The sequence below is a fragment of the Bos javanicus genome, chromosome 19 (genome assembly GCF_032452875.1).
Source record: "Bos javanicus breed banteng chromosome 19, ARS-OSU_banteng_1.0, whole genome shotgun sequence".
NCBI classification, from domain to species: Eukaryota; Metazoa; Chordata; class Mammalia; order Artiodactyla; family Bovidae; genus Bos; species Bos javanicus.
In genome coordinates this window covers 64,725,841-64,751,940 of record NC_083886.1, presented here as the reverse complement: position 1 = coordinate 64,751,940, position 26,100 = coordinate 64,725,841, and the positions used below count along the sequence as shown (strand labels likewise).

At 40.9% G+C, this 26,100-nt stretch overlaps 1 protein-coding gene across 12 annotated transcripts in view; it reads left to right on the top strand.

Annotated features, from left to right (window-relative positions):
• Positions 1-25,216, top strand: part of HELZ (helicase with zinc finger) — a 147,046-nt gene extending 121,830 nt beyond the window's left edge. For all 12 annotated transcript variants that reach the window (XM_061393073.1, XM_061393076.1, XM_061393069.1 and 9 more), the window contains 5 exons: positions 1,090-1,639; positions 2,030-2,270; positions 3,058-3,571; positions 18,902-19,154; positions 23,822-25,216. In XM_061393073.1, the coding sequence (XP_061249057.1) occupies positions 1,090-1,639; positions 2,030-2,270; positions 3,058-3,571; positions 18,902-19,154; positions 23,822-24,156 (1,893 nt within the window). In that variant the 3' untranslated portion in view covers positions 24,157-25,216. The remainder of the gene's footprint in view (positions 1-1,089; positions 1,640-2,029; positions 2,271-3,057; positions 3,572-18,901; positions 19,155-23,821) is intronic.
• Positions 25,217-26,100: the final 884 nt, after the last annotated feature.

Genomic DNA, 26,100 nt, shown 5'->3' with positions numbered 1-26,100 from the left:
AGCTCTGTGTACACAAAACTTCTCATCCCCTCAGATCCACCGTACTTTTTCTCTTCTCTCCTCTCTCAGTGTGTAAGCTGTTACCTTTATCTAGTATGTCTTTCCCTCACTGCAAAACTCCAACCTCTTGTAAAGATTCAGCTCAAGTGTCATCATCTCTGTGAAGTCACCTTTGATTTTCTCAGGCTGTGGGATCTCATGTCACATCATCTTACAACACCTCTGATTTTAAGTTTACATGTTGATGTCCTTTACTGGACTCTGAGCCAGATTTTAGCAAACTTTCTGTAAGAGGCCAAATAGTAAATTTTCAGACTTTGTGGGCCATATGGCTTCTGTTGCAGCTACTCACCTCTGCCATCGTTGTGAGAAAACAGACACAGACAACATGTAAACGAATGAGTGTGGCTGTGTTCCAGTAAAACTTTTTGTACAAAAATATAGTGGACTGGAAATGGCCTGGGGGCCATGGTCTGCCAGCCCTCGCTCTGCACTCTCGATGGTACAGATACAGACTTATTGTGCCTTTAATCTCCCACACCAGGCACAGTGTCCTTGGTACGCCCTCAATAAGTGTTTGTTGAAGGAATGATGGCAAAAATTGACAACTGAAGTGATTATTCAAAGATGATATAGTACTTATTTTTTTGTTCACTTCAAAGTTAAGTTGAGACAAGTTTTTTATGTTAATGTAGATATGTTTGAGGGAAGAAATGTATAAAAGCAATAAAATCAGAAAGAAAGAACACATTTCAATTATTTATATCAGTAGTAAATAATTGGTTGTCTTTCCAAGGAAGGAAGTGTAAAAAAAAAAAAATGATGTTTTTAAAGTCAATATGCTAATAAAATAATAGTATCTCTCTTTATGACTCAGATTTAATATGCTGTTTTTTCAGTTTCATCTTCCCTGGTGTAAAGCATATTCTCTTACTTGATTGTCAGAAAGTGATTTACTAGGCACGCAGTGCTCCGGCTCCTGCTGATAAGAATGGATCATGTCCTTTAGAAGTGCTGAGGGGAGGAGAGGTGGGCAGCCACAGGACTTAGATCTTCTGCAGCTAAAAAATATTTCTCTATTTTTTTTAGATTGATTTGGAATCAAACCCACAGAACAGAAGTCCTGAATCACGTTCTGGCATTGTTTATCCCCATCCCAAATTTCATCGCAAAGATAATCTCACCCCAAGACACATAAACCTTCCTCTCCCTGCCCCCCATGCCCAGTATGCCATCCCCGGTCGTCATTTTCATCCCCTCCCCCAGCTCCCGAGACCACCCTTCCCAATTCCGCAGCAGCACGCCTTGCTGAATCAGCAGCAGAGTAACTTGCCTGAACAGCCGAGCCCCGTGCCAGCCCAGCCCAGTCAGGTGGCCCCTCAGCTGGGCCCGCCGCCGCCTCAGCTCTCCCCTGCCTACCCGGCTGGCCCCGGCAGCGCGTTTTTCAATAACGCGGTTCCCCACCGACCACAGTCCCCGCCTGCAGAGGCTGTGGTTCCCGAGCAGCAGCCCCCAGCCGTGCTGCAGGAGGGCCACAGTCCCCTGCGGGCCCTCGCACAGCCCGGCCCCATCCTGCCTTCACCTCTGAACAGCTTCCCGGACGAGAGCCCCCCGGGCCTGCCGATGGGGGAGGCTTTGGGTGAGTTCTCGTGTCACTGCAGGACGGGACAGCGTCTGAGAGTGTTTACTTCAGAGACATGTGCTGTACAGTATTCATTTGACTCAGGATTGAGTAACTTCTTCACATAACGCTGGCCAAAAAATCACTTAGTGTAATAATCAGAATCTAGTTCCAAATGCTGCACAGAACTAAGCGTACAGTTGGTGTCAGGTTACGTCATGCTGTAGGTGAGGAGGAATCCCCATCATTACCGTGATTTAGTTACTGCAAAATTAGAAGTCCTGTTTTCTCCAAACTCACATGGTAGCCATGTCTCTGTGGAGAATATCTGATTGTAAAAATTCTTGAAGAAATTAACTGGAAACCCTAAATGCTGAAAACTTAAACTTGTTACATATATGTTTACAGATCGTATGCACGGGAGTGTGGCTCTGGAAACCCTGAGGCAGCAGCATGTGCGGCTACAGCAGTGGAGCGAGCACCACGCCTATCTCAGTCAGGGCAGCCTCCCGTACCCGCACCATCACCACCCTCACCCGCACCTCCAGCACCTTCCCCAGCCGCCCGTTGGATTGCATCAGCCCCCAGTGAGAGCAGACTGGAAACTCCCCAGCAGTGCCGAAGATGAAGCAGAAACAACTGACTCACGGTCAGAAACAACTGACTCACACTCATTTCAGCAGACTGAAAAGGGCCCCTGAAATGTGGCCTGCTTACTGTTTTCTCTCTTGAATGTTGTCCGTTTAGCCTCATACTGGAATACTGTCCCAAAGAAATTGGATGCCAGCCTTCTAGGCAGCTGCTACACAGTTCTGTTGATTGACTGTAAAATACAGAACACCTTTTTAGAAGTAACTTTTGTGAAAACCTAGGCATGGAAGGTCTACTGTGGACCGTGCATTTATGTGGCCCCTGGCTTTGCAGTCTCTTGTGAAAGAGACATGTACCATCACTGTGGGTGTTTTTTCCGTATTCAGTCATAATGCAAAGAATGTAAAGAGAACAGAATTAAATTAGAGGTTAAAAGTTAAAAATTATAAATTTACTATCAATATATTTTTTGCACAAAATTCTACCCTCTTTTAAGTCAGATGTTTGAGTATTCAGTGCTCATTCTAAATTTGTTTTTATGGTGTGTCATTTGACTGCAGTGAAGCGTTTCCTAATCCCTTCTGAGTAAGATCCACTGTTACGGTGACCTTCTGTAACTGCCAGCTACCAAACGCGTGGAAAGACAAGGACAGTTGCTTTTAAAGCCAAGGGGAAGAAAGAAATCAGATACTTGGGTATATTTAGTGTCTTCAGCTCAACATCTGTGAGCATTGACGCTTACTTTTGAGATGAATTAATGCTAGTTCTAGTTACTGTGCTTTTGTTTGTAAAAATTACACATGTAGTTGACTAAGCTCTCCTCATATTTCATCATCCTTACATAGGTTTCAAGACTTACTCAGAGAACTGTCTAATCGTGAGCAAAGTGAAACACGGGAACTAGCTGAAATGCCACCACCTCAATCAAGGCTTTTGCAATATAGACAAATTCAGACTAGGAGCCCACCAGCAGCCCCCTCGCCCCCGTCCGGCGCAGACCACAGCACCCACTTTCCAAACTTCACTGACAGCAGCAGAGACCTTGAAGTGGCCAACAGCCCGGCGTTCCCACAGCGCCTGCCGCCCCCAATGTTTAGCTCTCCTTTCTCGTTGCCATCTGAGCACCTCACCCCTCCTCTGAAATACCTGGCGCCTGATGGAGCTTGGACTTTTGCTAACTTACAGCAGAATCACCTGATGGGGCCGAGTTTCCCCTACGGCCTACCTCCATTGCCTCACAGGCCCCCGCAGAACCCTTTCGTGCAAATGCAGACCCACCAGCCCGCTGTTGGCCAGGAGCCGCTCCAGCCGCTGTCCTCTCGGACAGTGTCGTCCTCTTCGCTCCCCAGCTTAGAAGAGGTGCGTTTCTTTCTTCTCCATTTCTCGTTTCAGCAGGAGTTGATTGTGAGAAAAAATCAATATTTATTGGTTTGATAATGATAGTGGACAGATCTTATTGAATTTAATAGTCTTAAATTCTTGCAACTTAAAAGATTATCTTACGTAAATACAATCTTTTCTTGCAACTTATTTTTCAGCTACATTTTAAAGATTTATTTGTTTTTTATTGAAGCATAGCCGCTTTAGAATATTGTGTTAGTTTCAGGGGTATAGCAAAGAGATTTAGTTATATATATACATATGTGTATATTTATTAATCTGTTTTCCATTGTGGGTTATTATGAGATACTGAATACTATTCCCTGTGTTACACAGCAAATCTATGTTGCTTATCTGTTTAATTTACAGCAGTTTGTATTAGTTAATCCCGTACTCCCAGTTTATCCCCCTTCCCCGCCTTTTGATAGCCGTAAGTTAATAGCCATAAGTTTTCTACGACTGTGTGCCTGTTTCTGTTTTGTATATAGGTTCATTTCTGTTATTTTACAGATTCTACATATAAATGGTATCATATAATACTTTGTCTGACTTCACTTAGTATGATAATCTCCAGGTCCGTCCATGTTGCTGCAAATGGCAAAATTCATTTTTTTTTGTAGCTGAATGGTATTCTATTTTATACACACACACACACACACACACACACACACACACACACACACACACACACACACACACAGACATACATATCTCCCACTGTGTGTGTGTGTGTTAGTGTTAGTTGCTCAGTTGTATCTGACTCTTTATGACCCCGCAGACTGTAGCCCACCAGGCTCCTCTGTCCATGGGATTTCCCAGGTAAGAGTGCTGCAGTGTTTTGCCATTTCCTTCTCTAGGGGATCTTCCCAAGCCAGGAATCGAACCTGGGTCTTCCTCATTGTGGGCAGATTCTTTTCTGAGCCATAAGGAAGGCCCATATATACACACACACACATTTTCTTTATCCATTTACCTGTTGATGGACACTGAGTTTGGCTATTTTAAACAGAGCTGCTATGAACACTGGGGCACATGTATCTTTTCAAATGAGAATTTTTGTCTTTTCCAGATGTGTGCCCAGGCGTGAAGTGGCCAAACCATGTGGTAGCTCCAGTTTCAGTTGTTGAGGAGCCTCCACACTGTTCTCCACGGTGGCTGCTGCTCCACCTTGCACTCCACAAACAGTGCAGGAGGGTGCCCCTTTCTCCACACCCTCTTTAGCATTTACTATTTGTAGACTTTTTAATGATAGCCAGTCTGACTAGTGTGAGGTGGTACCTTATTGTGGGTTTAATTTGTATTTCTCTAATAATTAGCGATGTTGAGCATCTTTTCATGTGCTTTTTGGCCATCTGTATCTCTTTGGAGAAATGTCTGTTTAGGTCTCCTGCCCATTTTTTGATTGGGTTGTTTGCTTTCTTGCCACTGAGTTGTATGAGTTATTTGTATGCTTTGGAAATTAACCCTTTGATGGTGAGATCATTTACAAATATTTTTTCCATTCCTTAGGTTATCTTTTCATTTTGTTGATGATTTCCTTTGCTGTGCAAAAGCTTTTAAGTTTGATTAGGTCCCATTTGTTTATTTTTGCTTTTATTTCTTTTGCCTTGAGAGACTGATGTAAGAAAATACTGCTATGCGTTATGTCCAAAAATGTTGACTGTGTTCTCTTCTGGAAGTTTTTTGTTGTCATGTCTTATATTTAGGTCTTTAAACTATCTTAAGTATATTTTTGTATGTGAGATGAGGGAGTGTTCTAATTTCATTGATTTACCTGCATGTTCTTGGAATTCGTTTTCATTTTCCCCTGTTACTGTGCTATTTCAGACCTTGTAGAAGGGTCATTGTTAAAACATGAAGCCTGTCGGAGCATTTTGTTGTAACTGTTTTAGAATATTTAACATCTGACTCACTTGAGTCTATTCATTCAAGAAGCTTTGTCCTATTTAATCTGGGGAAATGGAATTTAGCGTCTCATCTTTTTACTCACTTTATCTTTCTCAATCACGAGTCTGTTTATCAGCGCCCATGGCCAGTGCGGCTTCTCAGCAGTGCTCTCTCCCGTCGCCCACCGAGGCGCTTTCTTAGCCTGGGGCAGTTAGCATCTGACTCCCAGACGTCGGAATGTGCAGTGTTTAGCGTAGAATTGGCAATGCTAAACTAAGCATTTTAAGGTAAACAGAATTTTTAAAAAAATATATTGATGTTACCAAAGAGCATCTTTATGGATCTTCACTGATATAAAAATCATAGTAATTCTAGATTATAAAACTTCAAAAATGGTACTATTTGGACTATAAAAATGTTGTCTAGCTATTCCTTTTAAGCTCAGTTATTAGAAGTAAGAATGTGTAAAGTTCATGTGATCATTGTCAATCACAGATGTCTTAACACAGGGTAAACATTTAGAATTTTGAGATATGAAAATTCTTTTTATATAAAAATTTTCTTTACTTCATTTTGGTGGTTCCTTAGTGATTTCTAAAGGCTTTAGAAATAATTTATTCATATTTTGCAAGTTTTCTGCTGTAGATGCTGATTAAAAAGTTAGGTGTCATAGGGACATTTATATATATCTTATTTGTCTGTTTTGGAGGTAATTTGTTCCAATTCACTATTTTATTCATTTGAAAGTATCCATTTTAGAGTAAAATTTAATGGATTTTCGTATATGCACAATATCATGCAGCAACCACCACCATCTAATTTTAGAACATTTTTGTCACCCTAAGAGAATCGCCGTAGCCATGGAGCAATTACTCCTCAACCCTCTCTGCCTCCAGTCCCCAACAACTCATAATCTGTTTTCTGACTCTGTAGAGACTTTTGGTATAAATGGAGTCATACATATGGTCTTCTGTGTTGTCTTTCATTTAGCGTCATGCTTCTGAAGCTCATCCACTTTGTAGCATGTACTGGTACCTCATAATTCTTCATGGCTGAGTGATATTCTGTTGCATGGATATACTGCTATTTGTTTATCTGTTCATCATTTGATGAACATTTGGGTTGTTTCTTTTTTTTTTTCTTTTGCTATTATGAATAATGTATCTATGTGCATTCATGAACAAATTTTGTTTGAAAGTATATTTTCAGTTCTCTTGTACCTGTAATTCTTGGGTCATATGGTAACTCTGTTTTTGAGGGGCAGCCAAACTGTTTTCCACAGTGTCTTGCATCATTTTATATTCTAATTTGTCCTTTTTTAAAAAAAATTATAGCCTTCTAGTGGGTGTGAAATAGTATTTCATTTTGGTTTGCATTTCCCTAACAACTAATGATGCTGAACATCTTCTAATACGTGTATTGGCCATTTGTACATCTTCTTTGTAGAAATGTCTATTCAGATCCTTTGCTTTGAAAGACAATTGTCTTTGTGTTGTGGAGCCATACGAATTTTTATGTATATCTTAATTACTAGGTTCTTAATCACATAATTCGGAGAAGGCAATGGCACCCCACTCCAGTACTCTTGCCTGGAAAATCCCACGGACAGAGGACCCTGGTAGGCTGCAGTCCATGGGGTCACTAAAAGTTGGACATGACTGAGCAATTTCACTTTAACTTTTCACTTTCATGCATTGGAGAAGGAAATGGCAACCCACTCCAGTGTTCTTGCCTGGAGAATCCCAGGGACGGGGGAGCCTGGTGGGCTGCTGTTTATGGGGTCGCACAGAGTTGGACACGACTGAAGCGACTTAGCAGCAGCAGTAGCAGTATCACATAATTTGCAGTGTTTCCTCCCATTTTGTGGACTGTCTTTTCACCCTCTTGAGAGTATCCTTTGATGCAGCAAAGGCTTTAATTCAGATAAGGTCCAATTCACCTGTTTTTCCTTTGTCATCATGCTTCTGGTGTCATGTCTAAGAAATGTTTGTCTACTCCAAGGTCACAGAGATGTACATCTACCTTTCCTAGTTTTATAGTTTTAGTTCTTACGTTTAATTCTCTGATTCATTCTGAAATAATTTTTGTGCATTTTGTGAGGTAGGTGTCTTAATTCATTATTTTACGTGTGGTTGTTGAGTTTTCTTTGCACTATTTGTTGAAAAGACTGTTCTTTTTCCAGTTTATGATCTTAGCAACCTTGTCAAACATCAACTGATCCTAGACCTTTGGGTTTACAGCTCGACTCCTAAGTTTTGTTCATTGATCTCTGTCCTTATGCTGACCACACTGGCTTGTATACCATCTGTGGCTTTGTCCTGAGTTTCCTGTTTGGAAGTGTGAGCCTTTGTACTTTGTTCTTCTGTTTCAAGATAGTTTTGGCTATTTTGGGTTCTTTGAATTACCATATTGAACTTAGGGTAGTTTGTCAGTTTCTGCAAAAAAGAGCAAGCTGGGATTTTAAAAGGGATTGCTTTCAATTTGTAGATTAACTTGGGAAGTATAGACATCTTAACAATATAAAGTCTTCTGGTACCTGAACATGAGATGTCTTTGAAAATTTCTTTCAGTGGTGTTTTTTAATTTTCCAATTATTTCTTACACTTCCTTTGTTAAATTTATTCCAAGTATATTTTTGTGCTATTGTAAATGTTTTCTTAATTTCCGTTTTTTTTGATTGTTCACTACTAGTGTTTAGAAATACAGTTGACTGTGTATTGATTGTATATCTTCAGACTTGCAGAGCTCTTCATTAGCTCTAATAGATTTTTTTGGTGGGTAATTTGGATTTTTTTATATAGAAGATAATGTCATCTACAAATATAATTTTGTTCTTTCTTTCTAACGTAGATGTCTTTTATTTCTTTTTCTTGCTTAATTGCCCTAGCCAGAACTTCTAGTTTAATGTCTAAGGTATATATTTGGCAAAATTAGAGAAAACAGATATTGCTGGGTTCTGTTTCCAAATTTCCTGCTGTTATTGATTTCTTCTGATTTCATACCGTGTGGTTGGAGAACATACTTTGTATAATTCTATTATTGAAAAAATTTTTGAGACTTGTTTGATGTGCCTGAAACACTGGTGCACTGGAGAAGAATGTGTGCTTTGCTCTTGTCAGATGGAGGGTTCTGTGGACTTGTTAGGTCTCTTTGGTTTATATTGTTGTTCACAGTTTGTCTTTCCCTTGGATCTGTTGTTCAGGTCTTATATCTGTTATTGAAAGGAGAATGTTGGAGTCTCTAGCTGTTGTTGTTGAATTGTCTATTTCTCCTTTTAATTCTGTCAGTTTATACTTCATCATGTTATTTTGGAGTTCTGTCTTTAGGTTTTATATATTTATAGTTGTTATATCATCTTGATAGATTAACCTTTCATCATTATATGATGTCCTTTGTCTCTCCTAACAATTTCTGTCTTCAAGTGTGTTTTTTTCTGACATTTGTAAAGCCACTCCAGCTCACTTTTGGTTATTGTTTGCATGGACTGTCTTTTTCTCATCTTTTTGCTTTTTTATTTTGTTGTCATTTGTCTATTGACATTTCTGAACTAATTTTTTAATTTTAAATTTTGAAGTAATTTTTTAAAGTCTGTAATTGTTGTGTGTGGCCTCTTGATGTTTTTCTTCGAAGGGCTGAGTAATTGACTAGTCATTGCCAAGAGATCTCCTTAAAGGCTCAGGACCGAAGACATTGTCCAGTTTTGCAGAGGTGTGTGTGTGTGCGCGTGCGTGCACTTTGCACACTGAGCTGGGCAGTTCACATGTCTGCTTTAACTTTCACTTCCTGCCTCTCCAGGCTCTAGCTCAGCCAGAGGGGAGAACTCTTCAGGCCTGTCCTGAGTGGGTGCACAGCATGTCTGCGGTCTTCTGGATTCCCAGGAAGGAATAGGTCAGAGCTAGTCAAGGTCTTTCTTCCCTGAAATGTCTTACACCTTGGCCTTTCCTCCAGAGCTTTCTGGCTAGTCTGTTGCCAATCCAGTCGCTGCCCATCGCTTCAGGCAGCAGCAACGAACTCATTGGCCTTGTCAGTACTTGCAACACGGCCCCTTCGGCGCTGGCTGAGTTCTGGGGTCGATAAGAGAAGTCAGGTGTTGTTTTGTACCAGAAAGGCCAAAATAAATAATTACAGCTCTGTGGCAGTGAGGCCCTTCTGCTCTGATACTGGTGCTGGAAAATGGAGGGTCTTATTTTTAAGGCTACTAGGGGAATGGGACTAGGGTAAGTTAAAGTACCACAAATCTTGCTGTTCTTACTAAGTTTTCCTGGTTTTTCTTGAGTAAGTGTTCCCCGGCTTTAATTTTCTGAATTCCAAGAAAGTTGATTGTGACAGTCTTTGTCAGTTTTTTTCATTGCTTTTATGGTGTTCCTTATTCCACCATTTTTACTGCTAACACTTGTGATACTTCAACTAGTCAAATGAATTCATAATGTGTGGGGGAAGTAGCATGCCAGAGTTTTTATACGGTTTTATAAAGTTTCATACTTTGGTAAATAATGCTGAATACTGAATACTATACTTAAAATCATTGATCTGTTTAAACATTTCTTATTTTTGGAATTTAGTTCTTTATACCTTCAAGCTCTTAACATTTGTTATTACTGTTTAGCTGTGAGGGTATGAATAAGTGCTTTCAATTGTCATTGGGTTCTCAGAGTAAAATTACTTTTGCAAAAACATTTGGTCATCTTTATTTTGATGCATGCAATTCACGAATGATGACTAACTTGCAACACTGAAGAAAATACCTTGACAAAGAAAAATATGTTTACCACATTTGCAGGTTTTGATGTTTACTGTGAATTCCTTCATTGCTAGGAGCCTTGATAGATGAGGCTTAAGCAGGATGAAAATACCCAGATGTGAGCAGCTAGCTTGAGCAGACGGGTTTTCATACTGTGTTTTGCTTGTTTTTTCTTTTTTATAATAATTTTGATTTTGTATTAACAAAAGATGTACCTGTTCAGCATGGAAAGTGTGGAAGCTAGAGCAATTATTCCTAATTTTGTCATACCAAGATAGCTACTGTAATGCCAGGAAGGAGGAAATTTCCTCTGCCCTTCTAGGTTCTTCCGGCTGGCCTAAGAATAAAATTGACATGATGAAACAGATGAATAGGAGAAACATCAAACCAGGTTTAATAACTGTCTGTACATGGGTGAGATCCAAGAAAACTGAGTAACTCACCAAAATGGTTGAAGCCCTTACCTCAGGTACCGTCTTCAACTGAAGACTAAAGGATGTGGGGTAGCTGGGTGTTCCGAGTGGAGGGAGGCAGCCAGCTGACAGGGAGAGGGAAAAGCACAGGTGTGGTGTGGTGCTTGCCCACAGCGCAGAGGCAAGGGGACTGGAGAGGAATCTTGACAGACAGACTTTGCTGGCTTCCTCCCTGGCTGGACCCCTGGTTCGCACTGTATTTCTCTCAGGCCCTCTAGCTGCATTCTTTTAGACGGTGAAGGGGAAGGGAGGTTCTTCCTGAGTCTTTCAGGCCTTACAGACAGTCAGCCTAAGTGAACCCTCACGCCAGAGAGACGGTTTTGGGGTGGCCACTTTGGTTCTCCTGCAGTGACGGGTAGCGCTTCGTAGCACTCACAGGTGAGAGCACGCGACTGATTAGTGGAGGGGGATTGCTTGTTGAAGATACGAAACAACTTTTTCCCTAGTTGCTGTGCTCAGTTATGTCACCCCATCAGACCTTTCTCCCCACCAGGTCAAGATCCCTAAAGGTGACCTTCATACTATTCTGTGACACTCCTTGCAACTTAAAACTCATAGAATTTTTAGTATTTTTAGGTGCTTAAAGCTTTACTCCATCAGTTTCCCTTACCTGCTTCACTGGGCCCTCAGCTGCCTGGATGAGGCTGGGGCTCTGAGTCTGGCAGAGGTGTCTGCGCTCTCACCCACGTCTAATTCTTTGCCACTGTGATGGAGTAAGGAGAACAAAGGGCAAAGGGTCTTCCTTACCTGGCCCAGGTTACAGACCACTCCTGATTGGCTCCAGTTTGATTTCAAATTTCAGTGTAAGCTTGAGGTTATGATTCAGTTTTCTCCAAATATTTAGCCAGTTGTTTTCATGCTCTTTATTAAATTATTGCATTTTCACGGAATAGAATAGTAGCTTTCTTGTCAAATACTAAATTCTTTCTAACAGCACTGAAATGCAAAGAGAAACAGTAGAAGTTAACTCTGACTTCTGAGCTTCCAAGGATTCAGTTTCTAGTACTTTGGTGTGACTCGGATTTTTTCGGGGGTGATTTTGATCTGAGTGGGTTTCCGCTTTGCACGATAACTTTAGAGTCTAACCTCTGAGACGCGCTTCTTCAGTATACTCTGCAGTGTCTCTGGACTTTGGCTTTCTGCCTCATCTGTCTATGCGTTTCTGTACCAGAATTACACTGTTGTAATTTTTGAGGCTTTCTGGTCTTCTGATTGGATGGTGTGAAGTGTCTCCCTTATTACTTCTTTTTTTTCTTCCAGTCACTGTTCAAAAGTGCAGGACAGAGGAGGTTATTCTCTGTTTTTTGTACTAGAAACTTAGAATACCTGTATGAACACCTCCCCCTGAGACAGAAGCTAAAACCTTTCTGAGGTTTTAATTTTAGTGACATTGAGTGGGTAGCTTACACTGGAGGAATTTTGTCTTTAAAAATATTTTAAACCTCTGACTTAGGAACTGGTACAGTCTCCAATATTTTAATTCTTTTTTCCTTCTTCCCTCCCTCCCTTCCTTTTTTCTTTGTGTTCTGAATGTTCCTCTGTAAAATTCTGTAATATTTTCATTTCTGGTTGAATGTATCCTTAGATTGGTTTTTCCTTGCTGTTTGTTATGAATAGGACCTTCTTTTCCCCATTATACTTTCTAGTCATTTTGTCTTGAGAGACAAATCCTCATTCTTCTTAGGTGGAGATAGTTTTATCATGTAAAAAAACTTTTGTTTAACATAGAGCCAGCACTGCTGATACTGGTGCAGAGCCAAGTTCTTATCATTTAAGATGTACTTACCATGAGATAGTTTGTTTAAAAGTGCTCAATTAGTAATAAATGGAAAATTCTTTTTAAAATGCCATTGTAAAAGTCTCCAAATGGTTATGAAGCTGTACATGTTTGTGCTGCAGTGGTGGTATTTTAGGTGGCCTGCTAAAGAAAACAGAATTCTTATAAGTCGCCAATTTTGATCGGCTTCCTATAAATCAGCATTTACTTATACCATCTTAGAGATGACATGTAAGTCTGTGTGATGTTATCTGCTTTGAAATAATTCTGTCTTATGTGTAGGCTTTTGAACAAAGACACTTTTGACCTATCTATTTATTTTCATTTTTTCTTTGAATCAACTCTGTTTTGAGCTTAGTTTTCAGTACATTTTCAGGAAGTAGTTGTCCTTCGGTACTCGATTTCAATACTGTTGTCTGATCATCCTCCCATCCCCCCACCCCAGCTCTCCAGCCAGGTCTCCTTCTGTGGAACACGGTATTACTGTACAAATGGAGCTGGAAGGCTATATTTTTGGCTGATTGACGTGTTCTGCCTGTCCTGACTTTAAAGGTGGATGACGATAGCTCATGATTGATGTTGCATAACCAGGTAGTGCTCTCTTCTCAGAGAGCGCATCACTGCGTGGCCTCACAAACATCTAATGCGTATAACAGAGACAGTGATCGACAGATTAATAAATCAGACCTCTATTCATGCTCAAATTATCAAGGCTAATCATTTAAATGAGATGTTCTGTTTTAATTAAGGTTTCTGGCACCGTAGTTAATGAGACTTGGAATTTCCACCAGAGCATTTAGCTCTTCCTTAGTGATCAGCTTTGATAGTATAATTGTAAGTAGAGCCCTGATTCATTAAGTTGCTAACCTCTCCCCCGGTTTTTATTTATACATATACATGTGAAATGAATGGCCAGCTAACCCTATATATTAGAGATGGACCTTTTAAGACAGCGGTAAGCAGACTGTGAATTTTTGCTTAAAGTGACAGCAGTCTTTAAAAATAGAAATTCATACATGAAATTAGTCATTTAGCTTTTTCTTCTTAAACGTATTTGGAACTTTAGCATTATACTTTGATTTTTAGAAGGAAATATTAGCAGTAGACTTAGAAAATAATGATCATATGTTTAGCAACATAATGAATTCACAGTTTAAACACGAAGAATGTTTGTAAACACACAGTATGTGTGAAGCTGATACTGAACCCAGGTGTAAGGATCTCTGACAGAGGACAATAAGACTTTAAGGAGTAAGCAGTGAAATTATTTCAATTATTATTTTTATTTATTATTATTTTTATTATTTTATTTATTATTATTTCAATTATTAGACCTGAGGACTCTAAAATTAAATCTGCATGCCAGTCATTGGTAGAGTTGCCATCTAAAAGTAACAGAATATTCGGATTGGCAGGAGATGTAGGTAGAAAGAGTAGTCTCTTTAGGAAAAAAATGAGAGCTGGGCAAAAACAACAGGAAACAAAAAATGGTCAGGAAATAAGAAAAGAAGAAACAAAATAAACGATGAAAAGTATAACTTATATATTTAAACAGCCTAAGGGTCCTAAGTGTCAGTCAGTTCAGTTCAGTCGCTCAGTCGTGTCCGACTCTTTGCAGCCCCATGAATCGCAGCACCCCAGGCCTCCCTGTCCATCACCATCTCCCGGAGTTCACCCAGACTCACGTCCATCAAGTCAGTGATGCCATCCAGCCATCTCATCCTCTGTCATCCCCTTCTCCTCCTGCCCCCAATCCCTCCCAGCATCAGAGTCTTTTCCAATGAGTCACCTCTTCGCATGACGTGGCCAAAGTACTGGAGTTTCAGCTTTAGCATCATTTCTTCCAAAGAAATCCCAGGGCTGATCTCCTTCAGAATGGACTGGTTGGATCTCCTTGCAGTCCAAGGGGCTCTCAAGAGTCTTCTCCAACACCACAGTTCAAAAGCATCAATTCTTCGGCGCTCAGCCTTCTTCACAGTCCAACTCTCACATCCATACATGACCACAGGAAAAACCATAGCCTAGGTGGAAATAAAAGGACATTCTCTGTCAAAAATACATAAGTTTTTTATAGGCAAGGGATCTTTTTCTCAAATTTTTGTTAGTAAGCCCTTCTTTCTCAACGTACTTCATAGGAATTTCCATCTGGGGAAAAAAAATCTGAAATTTTGAACTCATTGTGCGTAATGGATTTCATTGTGTTGGAAGAGTGTAATTTCCTCATTTCTGTCTCACGACAGGGGACCAGGGGGACCAGTGTGGTTCTCCCTCAGAGTTTTATTTGGCAGAGGATGGTACACCCTCGAAGCGTGAGGGCCTTGCTTTCTCTTTTTATAGGTTTTGTCTCTTCCCCAGAACCAGCCTTATGCAAATTAGGGCTAGCCTGGAAGGGGGAGTGTTTGTCTCACTTGAGGTTCTCACTCACGTCAGTGGGTTTTCCTTTGTTCCCTTCTCGTGGACTTTTCCCGTTGTCTTTTAGCCACTGCCATTGTGGACTCCTTGTTCCTATTCTAACTACCTAACAATTGTAATCAATTAGCATGCTTTCAGTAGTTTTTTTTTTAATTTAAGTAACTTAAATAGGCTTTATATGGCATAACACTTTATTTTAGCAGATACATCAAATTGTTGATGATTGTTAAAGTTGATGGATTATGTTTGGATATTTTAATAATAAAAAGTTTAAATATATTGTCATTGATTAGAACTTTGATTTACTGAAGACTTTAAAGTAAAACTTAGAACACTGGAATTAGCTGAGGCCTTGAAGATCATTTATTCTGCCTCTTCCTTTTAAGGCTGTAACAGACATTAGTTTTGTACTTGAGTAGAACAACAACCACCCTTCACACGTAAAGCCTTTAGAATGTGATCCCCTACAGTTTTTGATTGTGCTGAACACTCAGGGCATGGTAATGAAAAGAAGTGCTTTGTTTTGACTCTGAGAGCTAAGCTTCTTCGCGGCAGACCTCGGTAAGAGGGGCGCACTGTGCAGGCTGCTGTGGCCACTCGTTCACGCCCTGCCCGTCCAAGGAGAGCAAAGCAGTCGAGAAGCTGGGTCGCTCCACCCAATACCGTAAAGTAATAACTGCAACAAAGAAATTTCAAATGTACTGATTAAATTCACAGTTGACAGTAGTTAGAATGGTTAATATTCTAGAAAATAGGAAATTCAGAATGATCTTAACCATTGGGAGAAAAAAATACCTTTAAAGTAGAGTAAAACTAAAGTTGAATTTAGATACTATACATAAAGACAGAAAAACAGTAAAAATATATGAGAAAGGATTGATGAGGCGGAAGTACTGGAGTTGTCACTTGTCTTTTTCACCCAGTAGCTAAAACTTTGGAAATGCAGAAGTGACCCGGACATCCCTTATTTGACAGTGAGAGTCTCTCCTCCCTCCCTCCTTCCTTCTGCTTCAGGGCAGCCAGTCCAGGCCCACTCCCTCCCCCAGTTGATATCCTTGTGGTTCCATCTGTGGTGATCACTCTCACGTGCTTACTCTACAGTTTTCCCCATTTAATTGACCTGACAATATCTGCTTGTGCTGTCTTACATTTTATCCCCCCAAATCCTGCTATTTCTGTGCCTGTTTATCTCTCTCTCTTCTTTGTAATCTAACATCCAGTTCCTGATTTCCGATTTTTTGTAACAACAAAGGCAAAAGGAAGTTCCCTCCCAGTCATAATTGTTGCAGAAGGGGAGTCCCTTCCAGGGCCTGAAACTGGGCTCTTGTCTGACACTCGGAAACGAATTGTCTGAGGGGACACATGTGTTGACAAAGCAAGAGATTTTATTGAGAAGGGCGCCCCCAAGGAGAGCAGCAGGGTAAGGGAACGCAGGAGAACAGCTCTGCCACGAGGCGTTTATGGTGATGGCATTAGTTTCCAGTTGTCTTCAGCCAATCATTCTGACTCAGTCCTTCCTGGTGGTGCCTTGTTCAGCCAAGACGGATGCCAGAGAGAAGGATTCTGGGAGGTGGTCGGACATGGGGTGTCTCTTTCTGACTTTTCCCGAACTCTTCCGGTTGATGGTAGCTTATTAGTTCCATGTTCCTTACCAGGCCCTCCTGTCATAAAACAACTCATGCAAATAGTTGCTATGGTGCCTGGCCACTGCCAGGAGCCGGCATATTGCATATTGAGTGCATATTGCATATTGAGTGCAGCACTTTCCACAGCATCATCTTTCAGGATCTGGAATGGCTCAACTGGAATTCTGTCACTGCCGGGAGCCAGCGTGAGGAACTCCGCCCATGACAAAGGTCATGAGGAAGGAGGCTCGGCATACGCAAAGGCGGGATCGAGCCTCAGGAGTCCCCCATCTACCCCCAAATCCAGAGTCTGCCTACTTTCTGCTTTGTGCTCTCACCTACACCTCTGACTTTACGGGGGGCTGTCCCCCACTACCTCTCTCTGAAAAAGAGTTAGCTTACAGCTCCAGTTAACAGTTTCTGGGTGTGACAGTGTTTAACCTACAAACTCCTTTGGAAGTCCTCTAGCCTGCCTGAATAGGTTTTTCCGGCCACATGTGATTGCTCAGAGCCTCCCAACTGTGAGAGGCATGAGATGTTCTAAACTGTCTAAATACAGATTCCTTTGAGCGGTTAAAAGATTGATTAGAAATTGTATTGGTGAAGGGATTTTCACTTGTTGGGCCAATGTTTGCTGCTAAGTTTCCATATCCCTTACCTGCTGTGTCCCTGGCAGTGTATTGATTAATATAATTGGTGTAAATAGTAGCTTTAATGTTTGTAACCTGGGACCCTTGAGTTAATTCTTTTTCTTGTTATAGCCCACCACACCTTTGCTCTGTAGGAATGCAACTTTATCTAATGCTTTTGGAGGGTGGCTCCTGACCGATCACCTTTAGAGAAAAATAAGTTTTCTGAAGAAAGGGTCTTAAAATGTTAACAGGCCTCCGGGCCAGAAGATGATGCAAATCACCTAAGCTTTTGCGTATGATAAGTTTGCAGGAAAAAATGCCTGGCTTGCTGCATGACTCTACCCCTTCCCCCATTATCCTCTATGCATAACTTAAGGTATAAAAACTACTTTGGAAAATAAAGTGTGGGCCTTGTTCACCGAAACTTGGTCTCCCCATGTCGTTCTTTCTCTTACCTTCTAGCTGAATTATTCAGCCTCTTTTCTCCACTGAATTTCCTCACTGAGCTATCCTCATTCTATTACTCTTTATATCCTTAATTAACGTTTAATTAAGCAATTGTTTCCTTTTCCTCGCCTACTCCGTCTCTCCTTCGAACACCCTGGATCAGCCGGGGCTGGACCCCGGCAGGCCACGGTGGGCGGTTTCAATCAGTGTGCTTCCCCTAACAATAGTGACTAGAAACTGAATAGCAAATCTGTTATTATAGGGAGAGGGAGAGGGGGAAATAAAAAGCCAGTCCCATCCTGTCATTTAAGATCTAGCATGGAAGTTTCTTTTATGTTAGGTTAACAACAGACCCTTCCAGTGTTCTAACGGCTGTGTGTGCCGAACTCATTCGATTCTCACAGTCCTAAGAGCTGCGTACTCTGGGTTATGAAGATACACGTACGGTTGAAGTTCCCAAGAGGTGAAGTCAGTTGTCCAGGGTGATGTTCCCAGTAAAAGCAGCCTGAAGTCTACCCAGAGAGTCTGGCCATAGACTGAGGCTGGGCAACTCACTCTGCTACATCCTGCCTTGCTGTTAGGACTGAGATTGAGCCATGGTCACAAAAGTCAGGCCAGGAAACTTGGAGGGCACTTAAGGAGTTTCTGGCAAATGCATCCTGACAGAGGGCTAAAGAAATTTTCATGCAATGTAGGGAAGAGAAAAACGTTAATTTTAAGTTTCAGACATACAAAGGATTGGTTGAAGAATAATGAATGTTCTGTTTTAGTTGAAGACAGTTTAAAGGAAGGCTGCAGTGGGGCCAAGCAGGTGCACCTCGTTGGGGGTGGGGAACCCTGCCTTGCTATCAGATCTAAGGAATAATAAACCAGGAGGTTGTGAAGGGCCCACAAGATGAGTCTCAAATGGATGAGTATGTTCAAGATGTTGTGGTTCAATTGGTTGTGACTATAATATCCCCTTTTAATTTTGAGCAGATATGTTTCTTCATGCTTAATTTAATGTTACCTAAAATGTTGATGGAACTTTGGAACTGAAGACAGGTGCTTCAGCCCCATGTCTTACAAACAAGAAAGCAGAGTTAGAAATGAGATGTGTCGTGTGATAGAACTGCCTGCCAAGGGCCAGAACTGCGTTTGAATCCAGGTCTCCATACACCATGTCCACAGCTCAGGCTGCTTTGTGGGGGTGTTTCATAGTCACAGAAGAGAGTGGTTTTGAGAATTTCCACTTAATACAGTGAGATTGCTGTGTACATAAGAGAGTAGGGTGTCAGTTTCACAGATTTATGAAATGTCCTTCTTCTTTGTGTAGTATGAACCCAGAGGACCGGGTCGGCCCTTGTACCAAAGAAGAATCTCATCTAGCTCAGTGCAGCCTTGTTCTGAAGAAGCAAGCACTCCTCAAGACAGTCTTGCTCAGCGTAAAGAGCTTCAGGACCATAATAACCAGTCTTCTTTCACCTTTTCCTCCCCGGAGTCCTGGGTAAACGCCACCTCATCCACCCCCTATCAGAACATTCCGTGCAATGGATCCAGCAGGCCAGCCCAGCCCAGAGAGTTGGCAGGTAAGACAGGGTTGGTGGTGGCCACAGCTGCAGTGCTAACTGGTCAGCTCCCACTGTAGATGGGGTTTTTTCTTCTCCCATTTCTTCCATTTGCATGATTGTCTTTGAACAGTAGTTAATGGTCATTGCTTACAGCTGTGCCTCAGGATTCATATTAATTTAGGACCATATAGGTTCCACATATATGATCTGGAAGGTAAGTAATGTATCAATATTTGGGAACTGATTATTTTGATGATTGTAACCTGTGAATGGGTGAAAGAAGTAAGGGCAACAAAAATACATTTCTAAATAGAATCACCTTTGCTTGGGAAGAGCTGCTTTGGGGATTTTTGTCTCTTTTTTTTTTTTTCCAGTAGGGTCTAATATTTTGAGATTTAGAAATCCAGAGTTTATTTCTTATATTGTGATGAAGTAAGAAATCCAAATCCAAAGAAGAAAAAGAAGACATAGGAAGGTGTTGGAACAGACATGGCTGTGAACTAGTATGGTGGGAAGTCTGAACACCATTGTCTTTCCCTTGTCTCCTTTTTTTATGTTGACTGTAAAGAAATGTTAAATGTGAAGAATGGTGTTATTTGATGTCTGATCTGTGGCCTTGTCTTTGTAGGCTGTAAGTGTTGATCTTTGTGAACAAGTCTGTAGTCGTTGGTAAATTTCTGCCTTGGTAGCATCAACCTTTGTGTTTTGTTAATTTTATTCCTCGTTAGAATGTGAATCCATTGTTTCTGTAACTGACCCATTTTGGAGAATGTGCATACAAGCATATTTTTAGAACAAGAGGTATGGTAGGTCAGAAGCATTAAATAGGTATTAGTTTCATTCCCAGCAAGAGACATTGTCACTTTAATCTTTAAACACTCATTAGTACCTTCTGTGTGTAAGCTGCTGTATTTCACCTGGGATTGCTTTGTCATTTTCGAGGTCTAGCAAAAACACACTCATCATATTTGGATTTCCTGAGAAACATCTAAATTACAAATAAGTGTTGAAAATTTGTTCCTTTTTAGTTGTTTTGTTTATTATAATTTATTTTAAAAACAACATCATTTCTCCTTTTTTTTCCAACCTAAACTTTAAGATAGCTTTTGGTTTTCCTTGTGGCTCAGCAGGTAAAGAATCCGCCGGCAATGCAGGAGACCTGTGTTCGATCCCTGGGTTGGGAACATCCCCTGGAGAAGGGAAAGGCTACCCACTCCAGTATTCTGGCCCCGAGAATTCCATGGACTGTGTAGTCTATGGGATCGCAAAGAGTCAGACACGACTGAGAGACTTTCACTTTCACTTTGGCCAAAATCAATAAAAAGTTGATAAGGTAGAAATTTCCTGAACAAGTGCCCAGAGCATATGTCATTTATGGTGTCTTTTCCACAAATATTATTATTTTTTTCCTTGTGTTGTTTAGTCACTAAGTCGTGTGGTGTGTCTAGTCGGTAAGTCGTGTCTTACTCTGTGACCCTAGGGACTATAGCCCGCCAGGCTCCTCTGTCCATGAGATTTCCTAGGCAGGAATACTGGAGTGAGTTGCCATGTCCTTCTCCAGGGGATCTTCTGACGCAGGAATCAAACCTGGGTCTCCTGCATTGACAGGAGGATTCTTTACCACTGAGCCCCTGGGGGATCCCGCTTTCTTCATTGCTAGAAAACAAATAGCAGTGTCCTTTAGCTGAAAGTAACACTTACCTAAGGGATTCCCGGGTGACACTAGCGGTAAAGAACACGCCTGCCCACGCAGGAGACGGGAGAACCTGGGTCAGGAGGACCCCTGGAGAAGGACGTGGCTACCCACTCCAGTGTTCCCGCCTGGAGAATCCCATGGACAGAGGAGCCTGGTGGGCTATGGTCCATGGGCCACACAGAGTCAGACTTGACAAAGCACACACACACCACTTAGCTAAATGTTTAAAGACTAATTCAAAAATCACTAATATCCTGAAGCACACCTTCTAGTCTCACAGCACGTATGTGTGTGTGTGTATATATGTGTGTATGCATTTATTTTATTTTGTCTTATTTTACTTGTAGAGGAAGGTAGCAATTGCCAGTAGCAAATCAGAAGGAGAATTATCACCACTTGGGAAAGTTCTTTCTAAAGTTTGAGACTTATTTCTTGAGTTGAAGGAAACTGTATTGGTTTGGAATTTAAAGGAGGTCATGACATGGCTGTATTTCTCCACATTTGCAAGCATGAGAGCAAAGGTCATGTTTCTGACCTTTTTGAACTTTTGGATTCCCATTTTGGCACTGATCACACTTCTGGCTCTTGGTGAACGCCTGACTGCTGAGTAAGGAGAGCATGAAAACAGATCCTGTGCGATCGAGGGGGTGACCAGTCTCAGTGTGGGGCCTGGTCCCTGACGGCGCCCACAGTGAGGGTGGGGCTCAGCCCCCGACACTGGGTGTTCCAGTTCTGTTCTTTTGTCCTGGTGACAAAGCATACTTTATCAAGCATTTTCTTTTCATAAACAGATGAAAATTAAAGATTAGGTAGAAAAATGTATTTGAAAAAAAGTATTGGTTGCCAAATTAGTAAAATTCATAGTTTTAAAGAATAGTTGGTCTTATCTGGAGTATATGTGGTAAATCAGATTGACAGACATCTTTACTTTCATGGTTAATAAGCATGTAGGCATTAGGTTAAACTGCCTCTAAAATATTATTTTGTATGTATTATTTAATTAAAAATATTCTAAACTCTAATTGTTCTGAAAATGAGAGCATGGTTAAGTAAGAAGACTTGGTAAATAAAAATAGTTTTGAACAACCAATAAAATACTTATTTTGTGTATTAGGCAGTGCAAGATCCTTTTATATTGAAATGTTTGTTAAACTAATACGCTTAAAAGCAATTGTTTTCATTCACAAAATGACATTTAGACGGAAAAGGTGATAAATGTTCCAGAAAGCTGTTAAATGGCTTAAAATAATTTTAAACAATTTGTGAATTTTTTAAAGTTTTAAAATAGTAATATGAAATTAGCATACTGAGTCAATGAAATACTAAAACTAAACTTTCCAGTCCACAAATAGGTAATAAACATAGGGGAAAATGTCCATAAATATCAATAATCAAAGACATGCAGAGTAGAACTGTAAGATAATTATTCACTTATAAACTAGGCTAAGGTAAATAGTAACACTGTGTTGTGATGTAGCAGGGACGCGGGCAGATTTGTTGACTGAGTGTAACCGGGCAGTGCTTTCCCACGGGGTGACTGGCCACAGCTAGCACAGTTAACACTGTGTATCCCTGGTGGCTCAGCTGGTGGGTAGAGAATCCACCTGCAGTGCGGGAGGCCTGAGTTTGATCCCTGGTTTGGAAAGATCCCCTGGGGATGGGAACAGCTACCCACTCCAGTATTCTGGCCTGGAGAATTCCATGGAATATACAGTCCCTGGGGACACGACTGAGTGACTTTGACTTTCACTCTGATGGTTAGGGTATGTTTAGCTTTGTAAGAAACCAGCAAACTCCTGCACCAAGAGTTCCTGTTGCTCCACGTTTCACCAGCATTTGGCAATGTCAGTGTCCCGATATGGGCCGTTCTGATAACTGCTCAGTGGGGTCTCATTAGATGGGGCTTTTCTGGTGGCTCAGCTGGTAAAGCGTCTGCCTACAATGCAGGAGATCCGAGTTCGATCCAAGGGTTGGGAAGATCCCCTGGAGAAGGGAATGGCAACCCACTCCAGTATTCTGGCCTGGAGAATCCCGTGGGCTGTCATGAAGAGTCCAACACAACTGAGCAACGTTCACACACACATGTGCTGTATGGTACTTTTAGGGATTTATCTCAAGGAAACAGGCATGAATATTTAGGAAACTCTATCTTTTATAACATTTGAAAAGTGAAAAATTGACTGCTATCCAGATTCTTTAAATGAGAGGTTCCTTTAAAAAGTTACGAAATGTCTGCATTGTTTGACATCCTTAGGGATGCACCAACAGGTTAAGCCTTAGCTCTGGTATCTGGAAATCTGAATGGTTATTTTCTTCTTTGGCTTTTGTGTAGTTTCACGTTATCCTCAATGAATATGTATTATGATTATCACTCAATATAATGGTTAAATTTTTAAAGCATTGGAAATAAAATCAGTGTTTAAAGCAAGTTATGATGTAGTGGGGCCATGAAATGAGTTAGGAAGAGTGGAGTCAATATTAAAATCAGGCAGATTACAGGAAGTGTGAAGTGAAGTTTACCGTTCTTCTCTCAGTTTATTCCATTTTTACTTACAAGAAAAGGTAGCATTTTTAAGAAACAGAATCTGATGCTACTGTTCTTCGGTTAATAATAGAAGCTATCTTAACCAGACGACTGGTTGAAGAGCTCATTTTTAAGAAAGAACGTATTTGCTCCCATTTTCAGCCTATGAGTAGTTAATAAATATCAAAGTGTACAATTAAACAAATTAGTTTTTGAAGCAGACCTTCAGACTTGACCTTCAGGTTTTAATATGTCTAGTTACTGCAGCTTACATAGTTAACTTTTTTCAAGCGTTTCTGAGATGGAGAAGTTTGCTTAGATATGTTGTGGTTTCAGGGTTCTGTGGCAGAAGCCGTCTGTCCCTGAGTTCCTGGAGGTGAGAACCAGTAGAGACACGGAGTTAATGAGGTGCCTGGGCGTTGCTGGGCTTGCCCCTAAATCGGTGTTACTGTTTTCTGCTTCTAGCTCCACCCAAGACCGTCAAAGCCCCCGAGGAACATCTGAAGCCTGAGAGCCTTGAGGGGTCCAGTTCCTTCAATTACAGCGTGCTGCAGCATCTCGGCCAGTTCCCCCCGCTCATGCCCAACAAGCAGATCGCCGAGTCGGCCAGCAGCAGCAGCCCGCAGAGCTCCGGGGGCGGCAAGCCTGCCATGTCCTACGCCAGCGCCCTGCGGGCCCCTCCAAAGCCCAGGCCCCCGCCCGAGCAGGCCAAGAAGAGCAGCGACCCTCTGTCTCTGTTTCAAGAACTCAGCCTGGGGAGCTCAGCCGGCAGCAATGGCTTTTACTCCTATTTTAAATAATCACTTTTTTTCCTCCAGGGAGAATGTTCTAATTTCTGTATCAGTAGAACTAAGGTAGCCAGCCTTCACCTATAGCTGCACAGTTTCCTTTGTTTTCATGTTAAATATGTTCTCACTTAATTGCTTTGCTGCTAGACTTGCAACTAATTTTTTTTAAGTATATTCCATTATTTGCATTTTTGACGTGAGTCAGAATTTTGACAGCTTTTATGTGGAATAAAAAAATATTTTTAAATTTGTGTATTGTTATATATGTTTGCATCAAGCTAGCAGCTAAGAAGTTAATTGTGCAACTATTAAAAAAAAAAGAAAAAAAAGTTTGTCTAAAATGTATTTAAAGAGAAAAAAAATTGTAAGTAGCATTTACATTTATTCAATAATATTACCATATGCTGGGTTTCTGTACCAGAAATGGCCAGTTGATGTACAAATGTATGTTATTTTTGCTTAAATTCATTGAAAATTTTTTAAAATAAAGGGGCAGCATCTTCTGAATACTTTTAAGTTTCATCAGCTTTTTTTGGTGGCAAGATGCTGCCCTCTAAAACTTTTATAGTTTTAGTCTGTATGATGCGCTATTGTCCTCTCCATCCACCATAGGACAGAGTTAAAGGCATTCTTCGCAGGTGTATTTCCTATGCCACTGTTTTTTGTAACCTGAAAAAAACATGGGCATACTTAGTTATTTTTTGGACAAGCTACCCTTCAAGCTTGTTTTTAATGTTCATTTGATAGTGTGGTTTTTTTTAAACAATCATGAAGCTGAAAAATTTTTAGGATTGTTGGTGCTTAGTAGACTTGATAACTATTTTAAAAATGCGTGAATTTAGTAAAATCTTTTTTTCCCCACTCTGCATGTGTAAATGTTTGTAATCTGGCTTCCCCCTCCAGTGGTTAAAGAACTGTGCCGCTTTACGGTTTCTTTTCCCTCCAGTAAAAATTTTGGTACCTTATTTGATGTTTACATTAAAATGTGACATTATACATGGCAAATTCAAATATTTTGCTAACTGTTTTGTTTGAGGAATATAATTAAAGAAGAAATATAATGTTTATCAAAGATGTATCAAAATTCATCAAAATCTGGGGCAAAAACTACCCTTGTTTTTCGTCTTTCGATTCTTCTGAAAGAACCCCACTGAACTTGTACAAAAATATAAAACTTAAACAGCTCTCCTAAATATTCTACAGTCTAGACATTGTTTTGAGTGAACTTTGGTAAAATCCAAAGAAAAGCGTTGACCCTCTTCAAACGTGTGGTCTTGTGACACTTTTGAAGCAAAGCATGTCCGCATTGTTTTCCTGACCTAGTCGTACTACTTTTCTATTTCAGAGGTGTCTTGAAACTACAATATAACCTTTTTTAAAAAATAAAATAATAGGATAAGGTTGGGAAACATTGCAAATCCTGAATGGATCCTGATGATCCGTTCAGCAATAGTTTTTTGGAAGACTCCTTTTGAGTAGGCCATCATATATTCGCAGTCCATTTGTAAAACAGCTGAAAAGCAGAGGGATAAAGGAAAACTTGTAGAGCAGGAGTTTGGCCGCAGCAGCAGTCCCCTGTAGCCATAGGAGCTCGGGAGAGGAGAGGAGTGGGCCTCTGGTTGGAGGTGGCTGAGCCGCACGACCAACGGGGAAGCCTCTTCTGTCCAGAGTGCGGCTGGCTTGCGTGTGGCCGCTCCACAGAGGCCTTGGTGCTGTGTGAGGGGCAGGTGTTGCAGGCTGCACGCGTGGTCACGGTTAGTGCAAGTCACAGTTGGGAATGAAGCCAGCAATTGAACAGCACCTCGGTTTCTGTGTACCATGTCAGATCACCACATTCAGCGGTGTTGGATTTTACTCAACATAACTTTAGTCGTGAAAAAAGAAGAAAAATCTTGCTACATAGCTGCGTATTTCCAACTTGGTGACAAAACTCAAGATAGAGCCCAGATGAAAATG